We start from the raw sequence: 18805 nt of genomic DNA, 5'->3' as shown, positions 1-18805 counted from the left end.
GTGACAGGTTCGATCAGTCACCACCTCCACAGCACTTTCACAAGCACTATCACTAATTTCACTTGCACTCTTACCTTCCTTCAAGGCTGCAAGTTGGTCCTAAGATCCTTCATCTCAGCCGCCATCCTGGCGTACTGAGGGTCATCCACAATAGTCACAATTCCTGTAGAAGGAGCAGGTGCTACTACCTCAGGAGAAGGTTCAACTTCTACAGAGGATCTAGGAGTTGAGGGATTATAAGAAATGTCTAGGCTAACATCACTAACAGACATAGATTTAGATTTAGAAGCCCTCCTAACTTCATCCAATTCTAATTTACGCACATAGCGTTTCATTTCCATCCATTTCTTTTCATCTAAAACCTCACATTCTTTACACCTTTTATCCAGGGCACACTCAAAGCCCTTGCACCCCAAACAAACAGAGTGAGGGTCCACCGAAGTTTTTGGCAACCTCACCTTGCATTCCTCATTCACACACACTCGAAAATGCTTATCAGACATCGTATCCAAAGAACAATCAAAAGAACAAATAAAAAAAACGAGCCACAAAAGCGATTGCCAATTCACAGGTCAGTATACGTCACCAATAATTGGACCAATACAGCGACACGGAAGCGAGTGAAAAACCCGACGGTGGACCAGCAACAATGTTGTCAGTCCAACCGGCAGAGATGATCTAAGGAACAGAAAATGGGAATGATTCAAAGTACAGTACCACCTTGTAAGGGTTGTTAACCACCTGACCGAACAGCTACCACTCGGCGGTTGCTGCGAGTTTTGAAAAATCTGCCAGACCAACAGAGACTATAGCTATATATATATATAAAACTGCCAGGAAAGTTCTATTCGTAAAATTGGTTTGTATTCCCGTAAAAACTAATGCAAGATATAAATATAATTAATTTTTACCAGAAAAGAATTTTAGATTCACAATCATTAAGATATGTATTGCTTCCTCCCTCATGATGAAGTTCACTTTAAAAAAAAAAACCCACAAAATTAAACTCCTACCAGGAGACGCTTAGGTTATCCAGGGGAATAAAAACTGAAAGAGTTGATACAACAATATACTTGTCACCAAATTATAAAAATACAATATTCATGGTGATACTGATAATATATGACCATCAATACCACCAAAATCTTGATTTAGTGAGAAAAATTAAGTTTCCCATAAAGATGGGCATAAAATATAGTACCTACACTTTGCAACAGTATTAAAATTAACTATGCCTTTGATTTGCAAGCCAAACTATGCATGCAGATAGCCTATAAGTAGACTAAAAAAAAATCTTAATTCTTTCAAATACCGATACATTCAGATACACTACCAATAACGATAAGAAGCTTGAGTTCGATCTGAATTTTGTAAAATGTAAGGATAAATCACACAAGCAATTTCTATGCTTTTGAGGGATTTTAAGAGCTCAAACTGACTACATAAAAATTTGTGAATGGATAAATATTTCAAGACATTAGAAAAGTACTAAAATTCATAATACAGTACTATGCAATTATACTTGAAGCCTAATTTGATGTCTTAAAATATTTTAGCATCACTTTAAAATGCATACTTTTTTTTATCATTTCTGAACTTAGAGTTCATCAGGTTGTTTTTTGCCTACATTAAACGAGAGCTTACCACTTTTTAATGCTACATCTTTCATCTTTTATCTTTATCTTTTTAATTTATTTAGTATGAACTTTCACATGCTCATTGTGAGCTCCTCTCTGGCTAAACGTCTTTCCGCATACCTTGCACACATAAGGTCTCTCTCCTGTGTGCATTCTTAGATGGTCCTTGAGGATTCCTGCTTGATTAAACGTCTTCCCGCATTCGTCACATTTATAGGGTCTTTCTCCAGTATGAATTCGCAAGTGCTTCTTGAGAATAAAGTTGTCAAAAAATGTCTTGCCACATTCGCTACACAAGTACGGTTTCTCCCCAGTGTGGATTCTCATGTGGCGCGTAAGTTTCGCAGGTTCAAAATATGACTTGTCACATTCTGTACACGAATAAGGTCTTTCCCGCTCATCTGAATGAGTTTTCTGGTGAAGTTTAAGACTTCTGTTTATACTAAAGGCTTTTCCACATACTTCACATTGGTATGGTCTATCCTTTAAGTGAGATTCCTTGTGATTTACAAGACTAGCTTTTTCACTAAAAGATTCTCCACATTTCTTGCAGGTAAATATTTTTGCCTTATCATGCAATCTCTTGGTATGTCTCTTAAGAGTAACTTTCAATTTAAAGGCTTTACCGCATTTATCACACGTAAATGGAGCTTCTTTAGAGTGAGTTCTCAAATGATCCTTAAGTCGTCTTTTATGGTTGAATATTTTCCCACAATCAGCACATTCAAAACTTTTAGTAGGAGCCAACGACTTTGTTGGAGAATCAAACGGATTTTTCTTTTTCTTGGCGGATTTACTTGCAGGTTGTGGTAAATCTTCCTCATCTTGATTCACCACTATATTTGCTGGATTTATCTCGTAAATAAAATGACCTTCTGGCTCTATTTCTCTTTTCTCTACTACTGGAACATTACATGAATCAAACTTGGCTTCAGACTGATGAAAGTCAGTCTCCTCTGATTGATGGTGGTCACTCTCATCAAGATTTTCAAGCTTGACATGATAAAATAAGTTCTCTTCACTTTCCTGTTTTATGTTTATTTCACTGCCGGTATTTGAACTCATTCTCAGGACTTTAGACACTTAGAATAGTTAACTGTATCATAAGCTCTCTAGCATCTAGTACAACTTTCTATGCGTATAAACATTGACTATCATTATTCATGATTGAACACATCATTTATCAAACTAAAACTGGAAAATTCCTAGTCTAATTGTCTCTCTGTAGTATTACTCTTCCATACATAAATGAGATATGTCTATTCCTACCAGGTTTTAGCTTCAAACATACTGGACCTTCCAACTTTAAGAATACAATTATTTACTTGAGACACCAACTTTTAACTTTCTGCTAGCAGATCTCATACTGTTTCGATTTGAGAGAATAATTTTCCTTAATTTACTTCCTTAATTTACATAGTAATGTAGTCTGACATTAAACTCATGAAATATTTCAAAGTTCATCAATAACCAGTTCCACAGATTTGAATATTTTAGCTATAAACTTTCAACTATGCTAATAATGATTCAACTGTGCCAAATCAAAATAATCACTAATCTCTATATTCACTAGTGAACATTATAAAATTGTAAAAATGTGCCACAACAAAGAAAATAAATATTATTTTTCCATCATGGGATTCATGCACAGAAACTGTTCTTTAATAAAACAGCTGGCTCTGGAGTACAGATGCTATCCTCCTTTTTCTTTACAGCAACCCTGAAACTAATAATAAATGGTAAAGCATTAGTTTCATATCTAGCTTGAAAACTATAAAGAAAATTATTAATTTTAAAATATCACATGTTTCATGCAATTTTAATTTTCCCCAACTATACAAACAAGAGTCCTTTAATAGAAGTATGATTTCAGCTTTGCCAGAAAGGATGTTAAACTTTTAATAATGTAGTAGTAGTTATTTGGGGGTTGAGGCAATAACTGGTAATGTAAAATGATTCATGTTTATTGTTAGAAATATGAATTAGTTTAAAAATTTGATTTAATCCTATACAAATACCAACCATCATCCTTTAAAAGCTAAATGGTTTATATTAGTGCAGGAAAAATCTCATGAATAATTTCTATTTTTCCTAACAATATGAACTTAATAGTCCTTTACATTGGACTTCCTGCCTCAATTACCCTGGAAATATCGGAAATATCAGATTTAACATCAAAAGTGACTGCAGAGCTGAGTCCAACTGGCTCGTTGTAGGTAGAGGTGAACTGTACCAATATTAGGCATTAAAAATTGAGAAATAATAATTCTTAATCAAAGCTTTTTATTCATACCTGCATTAGTGATACAAGCTATTACTCCATGGTCCAAATCTTGTAAGTACTGTACTTTCAGATTTAATCCACTTATAACGCAGATAACTGATGCTGTAACAGAGTATTAGGTGTCCTGCACTGTAAGAGCTTAAGGTAAATAATTTGCTGAGCTGCAACAATAGAACATCAGGAGAATGTGTCCCAGGGCCTATTAGTGCAATTTTTAAAGTAGTGGCTTATGAAGGTGATCTGTCCCCTTCAGACCCCTACAATAAGAAACTGGCCTACTGAATTTTTTTTACAGAACGCTAGGGTTGCAGCCAGTCAACTGACATCATGTGCTTCCTGGCGACACCTCCCTAGGGGGTTTATACGCTCTCATAACATTCTCACGCAACCAAAAGGAAATGGTATTCTTAGATTTTTTTTTTTAAAGCAGCCAGCACTTTCAAACAAGTTAGAAATTATAGGCCAGGGAGAGGCTGTTCTCTTCAGATATTTTCTAACTTCTCTTATGGGACAGAGTAAGATTATCCTGATCATCAGTTATCTCTCTTGAGTCAACATCGTGAAAGAGTCAAATCTAGAGTAGAGTATAGCCAGATACATGTCTTGGCCACATACTCGGGAACAAAGCAGGAGGATAGGTCTCTCCACTCATTTGAATGCGACATAAGATAGGATAGACCATGTATGTCGCTTACTCTCTTGGCTGAGGCTAAGGTAAGGAGCGCTTTATGCAAGGTTTCATATGGGGTCATTTTCAGGGACCTAAGAATCTTAGTCATATTCCAAGAGGGAGGCTTAAGTTCCAGAGGAAAGCAAGTCTGTTCAAAACTTCTAATGAGAGCAGATAGTTCCCATGAAGAAGAGAAATGAAGCCCCCTCAGTTTAAAAAACGGGCTCAAGGCCGAGCAGTAGCCTTTGACCGCAGTGACTGAAAGGGATTTCTCATTCCTTAGGAACACTAAAAAGTCAGCACAAACGGGAATAGTGACTTAGAGTAGAGCTATATTCTCCCTATGACACCAACCACAGAAGATTGTCCACTTGGCTTTGTAAACTGCTGTTGACAACTTTCGGAGGTATCTGGAAAGCTGTTTCACACTTGGTCCTGAAAAGCCTCTCCTTCAGAGGGGATGCTAGATAATCTCCACCCATGAAGAGATAGGCAGTGAACAGCCTCGTGGAACTTTCTTACGTGTGGTTAGCATAGAAGGTTTAGCCATTTGGGAAGTTCGCTTGGACTTAGCGTGAGATCTAGCAGATCTGGATACCACTCGGCCTGCTGCCACTTTGGGCTACAGTGTTACGCTGACCTCTCAGCGCCCCGTCATAAAAACCCAGTCCGTTCCATGTGGGGCTCCGACTGTCATCCCTGGTCGACTCGGATGATCACCAATGACGACATTCCTCTTCTCGAGAATGAATCTCACAAAGATAGCAAAATCAATTTCCATACTTAGGTATCTGATGATCTGTTGAGGGATGAGGCTGGTTTCTCCAGGTCCAGCTGGATCCCAAACTTCTTGTAGAAGTCATGGAGAAGGTCTCTTTACTTTGCAAGCAAACCCCAAGACTTTGTAGGAAGAAGCCAGTCCTCCAAATGCCTCAGGAGCCTGATGCCCATGGCATGAGCCTAGGCTGAGACAAGGGCAAGGATCCTGGTAAAGATCTGAGTGGCTGTGGTGGTGGCGAAGCACAGTACCTTAAGTGTGAGATCCAGTCTCTGAAAGGGAACCTAGGGGCATTTCATTGATCCTGGATGAAGGGGAACCTGGAAGCATGCATCTTTCAGGTCTATGATCAGCATGAAGTCATTCTCCCTGATCGCTTGAAGAACGGTGGCTGGAGTGTCTATTTTGAACCTTACTTGTAGGACAAATAGGTTCAAATGGGGCAAGTCTTATGCGTCTCCAGACATCTTTCAGGTTCTCTGCTAATAAGAGACTGCCGAGGAAGCCTGAGGGGTCTTCTAAGACTTCCTCTAAGGTGCCTTTGGCCAACATTTTGGACACTTCCTCTTGTAGGTGGAGGTCCTTTGCAGATTATCTCACATAAAAAGGTCATACCATCATCAGAGGGGATAGGCATGTAGGTGGAGGTCCTTTGCAGATTATCTCACATAAAAAGGTCATACCATCATCAGAGGGGATGGGCAGTCTATGAATGTGACTCGATACCCTGAATGCAGAACTTTCACAGTCCAGTGATAGGTACCGAAGAACTGCCATCTGCGCCAACAGCTTTGTTAGTTGAGCTCAGACAGCCACAACTCCATCGACCGGAGGAGTGTCCTCTATGGCAAAAGGTGGGCTGAGGGTCTTGCCCCCTAGGCTACTGGAAGTCTGTACTAGGGAGTAAGTGTCTCTATTGGTTATACCGCAATTCCATGCATGGTAGAGGTCAGGAGAGTACCTAATTGGAACACAAATGGACGTTAAGTGGAGCGGCTGGTAAGCCAATATACAGGGGTATAGGAAGAGAAACTCAATCCTGGAAAAAATTTAAGGAGCTTCATATGCCAATGGACAAAGCATATAAGAAATATTTCATATAAAATTCCCCTTACTTTCATAATTATAAGATAATTAATAAGACTAACTCAATAAGCCCAAAAATGTTGATCCATACAAATAAATTCAGTATTTCTTTTATCGTTAATTTTCATAATTATTACATTTCAATATCAAACATATTGTGAGCACTGGCATCTGTAGACATTGCTCGAGTTACAACTCTTCACACAAAACAGCCTTGAAGCCTTCATTGATAGCCGAAACCTCAGAGAGAATAGATGTTTGAGTTCGCTTCTGCTTCCATTGCTTTAAAGTTTTTTTTTTCATTTTTTGCAAGAATTTCATCATGCCAAAGAGGAAAAGACCATCTAAACATCTTGCTAACATAAAGATGATGATTCACTACCCATCTCATACTTACCCTTTCTTGAGTCATTTTATTATGCTCATTCCAAGACATACAGTCTTTCACTATGTACATTGGTCATTTATTGTCAAATTCATACTATCTAAGCACTTGGAGAACAAGAAAGTCTTCAGTTTCCTCTTGAAGGAAAGAGAGAGAAAATAGGAAAAGGCAGAGGAGGGCCTCAAGCATAAAGAAGCATGATATTGGTCAAAGTGATCTTCATTTATAATTGATTATAATAAACATACAGTAATAGTTTCTGTAAATACCCAAAAAGGAATATAGAATTCATTATCATGATTTAATAACTTTGTCTTTGTAAAAATACTAAGCCTTTGTAAAAATACTAAGCATTTGAGTTTGACCTTTGACTTTCATTTGCTTTTGCATCTGTTTTTCTTTGTTTCAGCAACAATTTAATTATGCCAAAGAGGAAAAGACAATGCATGTATCTCATTACATACAGACGGAAATTTGCTCTAATGTTCTCATAATATCGGCAATATTTGCGGGTTTAGTAAAGGAGAGAGAGGGGATAGTCACAGGGGTCATGAAGCCTAAGGAAGCAAGATATTGGGCAAAGAATCTTCATTTAGAATTAAATTACAATAAAAATCATACTTAGTTTATCAAGACCCAGAAAGGAATATAAAATTCACAATAATCATAATTTACCAATATTTTCTTTGTAAAAAAAAAAGTAAAAAGGAAAAATTTTGAACAGCCATATCTCAAAGCTATACTTATTGACCTTAATATTGTATCTTCCTTAGTTTGAAAGCTATAGCATTGAAATTAGTATATACTGTAACTTAGAAAGATATAGAACAATGAAATAATGCCCTTTTTTTCCAATTTTTTTCCCCTTTTTTTTATTTTTTCCTTGATTTATAGGGTTGGTTTATTTACCATAATGAAAAATTTCATATACCCTGTACTGTATAGCAAATAAATTACTTTCAGAAAAAAAATCTCAACATTTGATTGGAGGTCTACATCAGGACTCTGTATGGCAGTAATCAAAGGTCTTAATATCAAGTGTCAAGGGAGAAAATAGAATTTGAAAGGCTTATTTTAGCAATAGATTGCACTGGTGTTGCAAAACTAATGGTCAGAGCCAAAAATCAAATGTTTGAGATGCTCCAAGCCACCTTATTAAGTGGTATGAATGTCGAAGGTCTGTCCTTTAAAAACTGCATTGGCCGGCCAGTCCACTTAAAGGAACTCCTTTGAATGGTGAGAATGGTTGGGACGCCTGAGTATAGGCGGTTTGTTAACAAATTTAGCCGCTCCCCTCCCATTCCTTGCGAATGGTAATGGAACCTTAGCACATCGGTGACAGAACTGATGGAACATTAGTGGAAATTAAGAATTGATAATGCAGCGCTAATGGATTGGAAATGAACGGCCACTAAAACTGTAGTACTCTCATACCGTCGCTACCCATCTCATACTGATACTGCAATGTCATCAGCCATTCTAATTTCTTTCTGCCAATTTAAGTAGATTTTCTAATGATTTGGTAGTGTTTCGTTACCTTTCCCATAGTATCCTGATATAGTCTCAAACGAACCACTACCTTTAGAACTGCACCATTACCTTTCCATTAATGTTTCGACTGTGTCAACTGTAAGTGCACCAAGTTCCATTATCGCTTACAGTTTACTCCCAACGTTGCTAGCGATCACATCCTCTTGCCAGAATTTTCAGCAAGTTTTTGTTACATTTGCAGATTTGCTAATACACAGCCGTTCACATAACGACTGTTGGCAGTGGCACCCGTCCTTGAGGACGGCTAGGAACGGGAGCAAGAACGGATGAGTAGAATGGGGGTATTGGCCTATTTTAAAAGGAGAGTTTCTCTGAGGTTGTTGAGGGGCAGACATTTTTGAGGTTGTAGCTCTCCTAATGAAAGATGATTTTCACTTAGCAACCAGAAATCTGGATGAGGGAACAGAGTGGGGAAGTCAAGAAGGCTGGAGTTCCTCAGAAAGAGCGTATCCCTAGAAGACAACTGTTTTGTGCATTTAGTCAAGACTTTATCGTGTCTTTTAAAGATGCAGTTGTCCCATAAGGAAACTGTCTGATGGAGAAGAAACTGCAACACCTTGGCTCCCGATCTCGATAGATCTTCAAACTGCTTCACGATGTCTTCCCTACACAAGTCCTCAGTGACTGCGAAACAAGACACTAGCCCCCACCAGTGATAGAGCCAGAAGCAAGCATGGATATTGGTCATAACTGCTACCTCCATATTCTACTCCTCGGATCCAGAAAAGATGGAGTGGAGTTTAGCTAACTTATCGCTTGGCACACTGGGTACCAGGCTGGTAACGTTGAGATCAATAGGCAATGGACTAAGATGAGCACCTGAATAGATGTAAAATTTTCTTTGGCGCGATACAGTAGTCCCAAAGGAGGTAACTTTGAGGATAGACTCGATTAGGGAGCATTCTCAGGTGCTGAGACGTGTGTTAAACATGTCCAGCGTATCATAAGTCTGGTTTGAAAGTGCCACATCAAACCTGTACTGTATTTCACACACTGTGCATAAGGAAGAGTGTGTCAATGAAAAAAGTCTATTACATATTTACGCACAATAAGGCTCACCAAGACCATCCAAGCAACAGATCAGGCTCATGATCCCAAGGAAGTGTGTTGCTTTTGTCCCAGACGTGTGAAACTTGAGGAGGCTAAATAAGTTGAGCTGGTGCCTGCGCGTGCAGTGGGCTGAAGATTCGTCAATAGAAAGTAAAACCTGAGCCTCCTGAATAGGTTCTTCTTTTGTGGTAATTAGCAGTTACACTTGGAGGATCGCCCGAAAGCTTAAATTTTCCACTAACATCCTTTCTCTCTCTAGCAACATTTTGTGAATGGAGAAGAGGAGACAGAAAAGGACTGGGAGAAGTCGTACTTAGTCTTAGAATAAATATCTCTACCTTTCTACCTCTACCATGCTGCGAGGGAGTAACGGGGAGGTCTTTCTCAAAGCTCGACCTATGACGAATATGATCTTTACAAGGTACGCCACTAAGTGCGCCTATTAAGGAGAACCATGGCTACGACATTTAACAACTGAAACTTCATCAGTGTTGGACAGGGGAACACTACGAAAAAAGGTGGTAAAGGCTCCAGCCTCCTTTTCCTATCCTGATCCTGAAAAGAAGAATTTTCTGAAACAGGTCTTTGACATTCAGTAGAAACTGTAAATTCTGAGGTATTATAAACAGTACACAATGTACTACAGTAGTTTGTTTACGTTGCAGTAAAATCAAAAGTTTAGTTACTGAATTTAAATGAAGTAGTTGAGGTCCAGAGGTAGAAGGTGCCTGATAGTTTGTATTATTTGACAAAGGAACTTATACACAAGGAGGTTCCAATGGTTTCTGCGTCATGGCAATGATAGCATGCTTGGAGAGCGAGCCTTTGTGTGACATGGCATGCTAGCTATTACAAGGAGCAATAAACTCACATGCTGTAACGGTGGCACATTCAATGTCATCAGCACGAGCAAGGCATGTACATATATGTTAGCCTGAGGATACGACTGGGCTGTGGAACATGTTGCTAACAAGCAAGGAATTAAAGTACGAGTTGTGGCTACAGTCGCTTTTGTGCAGATTGCTTGGAAGGAAAAAACTACAATACTAGCACAATTCAGTTAAACCAAAGTCATGGTTGTGGACACTGACGAAGCAGTCTGAACAACGTCGGTATAAGTGGTTGGAGAACATTGGGCTGAGAATTTGTAGGAGGAGAGCAATGCCAAAGACCCCTGGGTGTATGAGACAAGCCAGAGCCAGTAGGTTTGAGGGGTTGAAAAATATGGATCTTCCAACAGGGCTACCTCAGTAGAGGGGGGATTGCAATCTCAACTCTTGTGTGTCGTTTTGAGTATATAAACAAGTTGAGATTTTAAAACGGATTTTGAGCAAAGTGAAAAATCAGTTAAACCAAAGTCATGGTTGTGGACACTAATGAAGCAGTCTGAACAACGTCGGTATAAGTGGTTGGAGAACATTGGGCTGAGAATTTGTAGGAGGAGAGCAATGCCAAAGACTCCTGGGTGTATGAGACAAGCCAGAGCCAGTAGGTTTGAGGGGTTGAAAAATATGGATCTTCCAACAGGGCTACCTCAGTACAAGGGGGATTGCAATCTCAACTCTTGTGTGTCTTTTGAGTATATGAACAAGTTGAGATTTTAAAACAGATTTTGAGCAAAGTGAAAAATCTATTTGTTCCGGCGTAGATACAAACCCTCCGCTATTTATAGGGTATACTTTCGGCGCAGCTGAAAGAATGCCGTATAAATAGCTCCAGGTTTGTATACTAGGAAAAATACAAATTACTTACAAATTTGTTATATTTGGGTGGGATGGCAATGTCGTCCTAATGGAAGGTTCCTTTAGGCAGCTTTCTAAGGGATATTTAGCTACAGTGATACTCCCAGAGAATTGACGATAGGTCTCTAGAATTCTAACTCCTGGCGCGAGTGTCCTTAAGAAAATTCTTAAGGATATCGCATAATATCAGGAGACGTATTTCTTGATATGACACATGACAATCTTCACCCCGAATAGTTTTCGCTCTGAGGGGGAAGTGGCGAAATTGAAGGGGAGCCGTCATCAAGGTTACCCGGTGGATCCCCTTTCCCGTACTACTGCGGTGCAACTCATTCCTTGTTGCAATTAAGCATGGATGGCTACAGATAGAGTAGTTTCGGGTGGGGATTTGTTACATATATGTATATTGTACTCCTTTTCTAGAAAGGAGGGCAGGTCCATCAGGAATATGTGGCCATCTCTCCCAAAAATAGATATTTCGCTTTGCTCAAAATCCATTTTTTGGGCTCAGCCATGTTGTCCTGATGTTAGTTTACCAAAGAATTACTTGATAGTACTATATTTGTGGGTTTGTATAAGTGCCTTCACCTTCATTCAGCTTCTATATGGTCACCAAGACCACATTGCTATATGACGCTACCGTTACTCGTCATATCCGCTAAGTTTAGGAGTAACTTAAGGCTTCCTGCCCCCTGCAGGGAATCTGTCAACACTGACTATAGAAGCGACAAGGGTTTGAATTTGTGAGAATAAAGTGGAATTAATTTACCATAAGCATGTTCACATTTAGAAGCAACTTCAAGCATTTTATATTAGGAAAATAATTAAAAGACTCTGGCTAGTTTTATTCGGCTACGCGTGGGGCGAATAAGACACAAATACATTTTTAGTATTTATTTGTATAGACAAAAATGAATACAACAACGAATGTATTAGAACAGAAAACTTTACAACATAAACAACATTCTTAAATTACATATATATTTATCACTTGTAAGGGAAGAAATATATGTTAATATGGCCACTCACAGATTATGCAAAATTATTAAGATAATTTCACTTAAATGTTGGATATGTTCAAACACTGCGTACAAATGTACACACGGCACTGGTGTTATTGGTTAGATTATACACTCATAAAGAACAGTCCAAGGATGGCCCTTAATAAAAGGTATTACACTTTTCACCCATTCACTGTAAAGTCCCAAACAGTTCACTGTTCATCGCAGCACTAGACGACAGGTTTTATAACATTACCTGCTGCCACCACAAAATGTTTTATTTCATGCACTTGCTTCGCATAATGTTTATAAAAGACTCTAGAGGATTTCCAACCTGTATGTGAGTGGAGTCTATCAAAGTCCATGTGCTGAAAGAAGTTCAGCGAGGAAGCAACTTTTCTCGGATCATGACCGGCGGGTGTACTGTCAGGATCCGCTCTGCGAATAAAGTAGGCGAGCTTCGCCCTCAGTTGTTTCAGGGATAAATTTGATCCTGAGGTTTCGCCTATGAAGAGCTGTCCTCCCTTGAAGTCTTTAGTTCTTTCAAGATAGACCTTTAGACACTACTGGACATAGAGAGACATCTTCCTTCAGAGGGCAGATTCTCCAAGGACCCCACCTTTAGGTGGGTAGCTTGTTTTTGGCGAGAAATGTAGGATTGGGAAAAAGATTCAGTCATCCCTCTTCTGTGAACTGAATATGGCCCTCGTCTCTTGATAGGGCTACTATTTCCCTAACTCTAGCCCCTGAGGCTATAGCGAACAAGAATATCACTTTCTTTGTTAGATCCTCTAGGGAGCAATCTTCATTGTTCACATTCGAAGTATAGTGCAAGACTTTGTCCAAAGACCATGAAATGGGCTTCAGAGGGGCTGCTGGTTTAAGTCTAGCCCATGCCTTCGGAATCTTATTGAAGATTTCGTTCGACAGGTCCACCTGAAAGGCGTATAGAAGAGGTCTAGTCAAAGCTGACTTACACATAGTTTTCGTGGTGGAAACCAAGCCTTGTTCGTAAAGATGGATGAAGAAGGACAGGCAGAAGTCTATTGAGATTTCTGTCAGCTATTTTGCTTTAACAAAAGAGGCCCACTTCTTCCAAGACAATTATTATTGTCTTCTGGTTGATTTTGACTTGTATTCTTCTATAAAGTTGATGCTGTCTTTTGAGATCCCAAAGCTTTTCTTGACTGCTAAGGTGAGAAAATCATGATGAAGGTTTTGGGTTCTCAGTGATCAAGCGTAGACATTCGACTTCTGAACCAGTTGGGAGAGAACTGGGTTCGGTAGAGGAAACAGCCTCAGCCTCAGCTCTTATCACTAGAGGGAACCAATTGCTCTTGGGCCATTTGGGGGCCACCACTGCTGCTGTCCCCTTGAAGGATCTCTGCTTGTTGAGGGCCTTCAGCAGGAGATTTGTTGGCGGGAACAGATAGATATGAGTCCATCTGTTCCAATCGAGGGACATGGCGGCCATCGCTTCTGCCCGAGGGTCCTCGTATGGGGCTATGTATCGAGGTAGTTTCTTGTTGTCGCTCGTTGCGAAGAGGTCGATCTGCAGTTCTGGGACTTTTTCCAAGATGAAGGAGAATGAGTCTGCATCTAGGGGCCATTCTGACTCTATTGGCTTTCACCTGGATAGAGCGTCCGCCTTCACATTGCAGAACCCTTGTAGGTGAACTGCTGATAAATGCCATCTTTTCTATCTTGCCAAACGGAAGATGGCCAACATCACGTGGTTGATGTAGGGTGATCTCGAGCCCTGTCAGTTTAGACATCTCGCTATCACTTCGCTGTCCAAGACCAACTAGATGTGGGCTGATCTGTGAGGGGATAGCTTCTTCAACATCAGGAGGACTTCCATGGCCTCCAGAATGTTGATGTGAAAGGTCTTGAACAGGGATGACCAGGTCCCTTGAACTTTCCTTTAATGGGAATGACCTCCCCATTCTTCCGTTGAGGCATCCATGGGGATGACTACCAACAGTTGAGGTGGTTGTAGGGGAATAGTCCTTGCTCGGCTCTTGACCTTCGACCACGGCCTCAGAAGCGATCGCAGTAAGACCGGTGTCGGTCTCTGTTGATCCCTTTGAGCGTTTGATGCATATCATCTCCAGACTCCTGACGCATCCTTTAGCTGTGCTTTTAGCACTGGGTCTGTTACTGCTGCAAACTGGATATAGCCCAGAACTCTTTACTGTTGACGTCTTGATATCATGTTGGATTTCAGCAGTCTCTTGACAGAACCCACGATCTCTCTCCTCTTCTTTGGTGGAATGGAGAGGCGGTGTGACGACTGCAAGTTCTAATGGATTCCCAACCATTGAAACTTGAGCTGGAGAGAGGCGAGACTTCTTGTAGTTGATCTTAAAGCCCAGATTTTCCAGGAACTGGATCACCTTTGTGGCTGCCTGCAGACAAGCAGTCTGGGATGCTGCCATCACCAGCCAATCGTCCAGGTATGCTGCTACCTGAATGCCTTCTAAGCGTAGCTGTTGTACGACTGTGTCCACAAGTTTCGCGAAGATCCTTGGAGCTATGTTTAGCCCAAAGGGCATGGCTCTGAAGACATACTTTGTCTTCCATAGCTTGAATCCTAGGTAGGAGGAGAGGGGGCGGCTGATTGGAAGGTGCCAGTAAGGTCTGCCAGATCTATTGAGACTGTGTACACCCCTTTCGGTAACAGGGTCCTTATGTGTTGCAAGGTTAACATTCGGAACTTGTTGTTCTCGATGAACTTGTTGAGTGGAGACAAGTCTAGAATGAATGAGTTTGTCTGAGTCCTTCTTGGAACACAAAACAGCATCCCCTGGAATCTGATGGACTTTGCTTTCCTTATAACCTTTTTGTTCACGATTTCCAAGGCATATTCTTCCAATAAGGGGTTGGAGTGTTGGAAGAATTGAGGAAATGAAGGTGGAGATCTGTTCCATCCTAGTCCATTCTTGACAAGGCTGTGGCCCCAGGGATCGAAGGTCCAACGACCCCGAAAGTGGAGAAGTCTTCCTCCTACCTGGAACATCTCATTATTTGGATGATCCGGAGGGTTTGCCACCCTGACCACATCCTCCTCTTCCTCTTGGGGGGTTTCTTAACGAGCCTCATCTAGACCCCCTACCTTTCAGGTGAAAGGTAGTGGTGTGCCTCTCAAAACCGGGGTTAAAGGCTAGTGACTGGGCTACCAGCTGTTGAGGCACCATCTGGAAGGTGGTCTGCGGCTGAGCAACCATTTTGGGCACCATGGTCATGGTGACCGTAGGATGTTGCACAGGTCGAGAAGGCAGTCTTGGCTTCTTTGTCTTCCTCTTAGGTTGGGGACCAGCTTCAGGGGAAGAGTTTCTCTTAGCAGAGATGCCCCACTTTTCGAGAAGGTTCCTATTCTCCGTGGCGGCTTTGGCGACAACCTCTTGGACTGCTTCCTTTGGGAAGAGGTCATTGCCCCAGATACAGGAAGTGATCAACTTCCTTGACTCGTGTTTGACTGTTGCATTGACAAACACAAACTCCCTGCAAGCTCTCCTGGCCTTCACAAAAGCGTACAAGTCCTTGACCAATGTAGCCATGTGCATCTTGGCTAGGACTGTATATATGTCTGGGGTGCTTGCAATGCCTGCACACATCTCCATGCAGTTCTGGAGGGACAGAGAGGCGGCTAGTCTCTCTTTTGTCTCCTGTTCTCTTCTCAGTCCAACAGCTTCAGGAGGTTCTCATTGAACTGCTGTCCTGCAATGTCTGCGTCGAGCTTTGCAACCGAGAAGGTTAGATGGACTTCGTTCCAATCCTTCTCGCCCGTGGGCAAGGCCAGAGACAATGGCCTACACTCCTCTAGCGTAGGACATGGTTTGCCTGCATCAACCGCCTTAAGCACACAGTGGAGAGCTTTCGACATGAAGGGGATAGCTCTGGATGAAGGAGCAAGGAAAGTAGGGTGCTTCTTACTCAGCGCAGAAACTTTAGAGTTCGTATAGCCTGCCTTCTTCAGGGTACTCGTCAAGAGAGCCTGTGCCTTGTCCTGGTCAAAGACCAAGACCTCCTTAGGTTCCGTCTCTTCCTTAGACGCCGGCTCACTCTTCAGCCGGATGAAACATTCCGGGTAAGCCGAAAGGTTTAACCAGAATTGAATATCATCGAGGGGGATGGCCCACATCTCATCCGAGATGCAGTTTCCCATTCTTTATGGGCATGAACTCTGCATACCTCCAGGGATTGGTTTTGGAGTCTGGTGGCAGGTCAGAAACTTTGGGCCGCTTGTAGGATCCACGAGAAGCAGCTTGCTTCCCTGAATTCCCTCCTCATATCAACATTCTCCTTACAGAGAGTATCGACCAACTGCTGGATCTGGGCCATAAGCGCTTGGCCCGTGGGGAACAGTGGGTCTGGTTGAGGGGTTGGAGCCGAAGAAGTTGATGGCAAAGGCTGAAATGCCGACACAGACATAAGAGGGTCCTCCGCTTCTGTCGACTCGAGATCTTCTTCCTCCTCAGGTGGTTAGGCCACCTCTTCTTCAGGATCTTCTTGAAGGAGACCCTTTTCGGTGTCCGAGGACACTTCTGACATCCTCTCCTGATGGATGTCTATGCCTTGTAGAGCCTCGTTGATGTCGGCCTCTATTGCTAGTTGTACGCAGGGAGGCCCGGGTCGTGCCTGAGGCACAACTGCATCAGCTGTCGCCTTAAGGAACAGCAGGCTTCTAAACGTGTCACTTGGTAGGTACGGTCCCGGAGAGTTCTTTTGGAACCCTGTACCCATTTCCGAAGCTTTTCCCTCGCAGTATCCCTCGACTCCGTCATCTTGGGATCACCGAAACCCTCGGTCATCAAGGCCGAGCAGACGTTGCAATCCTTGGGATCCCAGTATCTCAGGGTTTCAGTTGCGATGGAGCAGGGGGAATGAGACCTGCACATGTTGTGGCCACAAAATTTCTTACTCTTGTGGTTGCAGTACATAACTGCACACTTCACCTTGGACTCCTCCTGTAAGGAAAGAAAAAGGTGAAATAAGTATGGGGTAGGGTAATTTATCACACTGATAAATTAATTTCATGCATTACAAATAGCACTTGCTATTATCATTATAGCTTAGGATAGTAAGCTAGGAAAAATAGGAAAGACCCATATCTGTGTTTCCTGTCCAGGAAATTGCTGTGACCTCCCTCAATATTAATATTAGAAATTTCCTTATTAGGAAAATTTCGGGTGGAAGAGCTCTAGAATATATAGCTGAAGTTAGTGTATACTAGCACTAACCCTCCCACAAAAGGAATAATAATGTTGAAGGGGAAGATATTATTTTCTGATGACCTAGAAGTTAACAAGATATTGAAGGAATACTTCACTTCAACATTATTAGCGGTCTCAACAATGGACTGTGAAATTATACATAGAATATGTTGAGAAAAACATACTACTGTATAGTATATACTATAGTTTTCTAACTGCTGTATTCACTATACTGCAGAAATACTGGCTACTGTATAATCTTATACTGTAGTTCTGCCGCAGTACCTGACGGCACTAGCCGACAGAGAGAGAGAAAGCATGGAGAGAAGGGCTACCATATTATCATAGTTTAGTACAATAATTATGGTTGTAGGGACTACTGTCTCTACTGCCTTCTTCCAGAATGAGGATTCAAATGGAAGGGGGAGAATGTAATAATTCTAGCTTCCATCCAACCACAGTATCTATTGGCGGCTGCTCTGCCGGTTCCAGGGTTGTGGATGGCAGTCCAAGAGAGGACTGAAGAATACTCTAAGTACAAGGGTCTCCCACCGGCAACTGTCATGGCTGGCACAACCTTTCCCAGAGCCTTGCTTCCATTAAAGGTAAGGTCTAAGAGGCAATCAAGCCGCCTTGTAGGAGCCCGGCCGGCATCGCAATCCACCCGGCATGCGGGGAGATTGTAGAATACTGGCCATAGATGTTGTGACAGCTAGGCCATCACTAAAGGACAGAAGGGGAAGGGAAAGGGTCTTATATTTTGCGTCGAAAGAAGGCGGCACATCTGCCTCCTAATGTCGGCAGCAAACGCAGAAACATAGTTTCTTATGCCAGCAATGTCTTGGGGCGGCAGAGGAATAACGATTCCTCAGCCTGAGACCTTGACGGATATAAGACGTGTCTTCTAGACCACAAGGGAGAAGGTGGCGGCAACTGTACTACCACTATCGGTTGTAGACTAGGGAAGCCGGGCTTCCTATGCCTGCAACTGTGAAACCGGCAGGGGAATGACTTAATCCCCCGTCAGTAGAGTTGTCGACACAAGACTGAATACTCTGAGTTACTGTCGTAATTCAAAGCTGGGATACTCACCGGCAAAGAGGGAAGACAGAAAACACTATCCCAGTCAAGCCGGAGTACATTACTCTATGGCAAGACCAAGATAGGGTTGTCTCCTAATGGCGGCACTCAGAGGGAAGGAAGGGTTTATCCTTAAATCTCTTAAAAGAGACGAGTATCGAATTATGCTAGAAATTCTAGGAGATATGCTATCTCCAACTGAATTGATAAAATGATACAAGAGGATATACGGGGATAACGTTACTAAAGTATACTAAAATGCATCAGGATAGCCTAACGCGAGTTGGGATCTCGGCTACGCTACGTCACCGAGACCCTATCGTAT

The 18805-nt window shown here is 41.7% G+C and overlaps 1 protein-coding gene across 2 annotated transcripts in view; it reads right to left on the bottom strand.

The window, feature by feature from the left end:
• Window positions 1-1053: 1053 nt before the first annotated feature.
• LOC137643913 (zinc finger protein OZF-like) overlaps window positions 1054-18805 on the bottom strand; it is a 41416-nt gene continuing 23664 nt past the window's right edge. For both annotated transcript variants that reach the window (XM_068376672.1, XM_068376671.1), the window contains exon 2: window positions 1054-3363. In XM_068376672.1, coding sequence (XP_068232773.1) covers window positions 1692-2702 — 1011 coding nt within the window. In that variant the 5' untranslated portion in view covers window positions 2703-3363 and the 3' untranslated portion in view covers window positions 1054-1691. The remainder of the gene's footprint in view (window positions 3364-18805) is intronic.

This window comes from Palaemon carinicauda, chromosome 7 (assembly GCF_036898095.1).
Source record: "Palaemon carinicauda isolate YSFRI2023 chromosome 7, ASM3689809v2, whole genome shotgun sequence".
In the NCBI taxonomy this organism is placed as follows: domain Eukaryota; kingdom Metazoa; phylum Arthropoda; class Malacostraca; order Decapoda; family Palaemonidae; genus Palaemon; species Palaemon carinicauda.
Note: the sequence above shows the minus strand (reverse complement) of the source record. Positions and strands in the feature narration are given on the sequence as shown.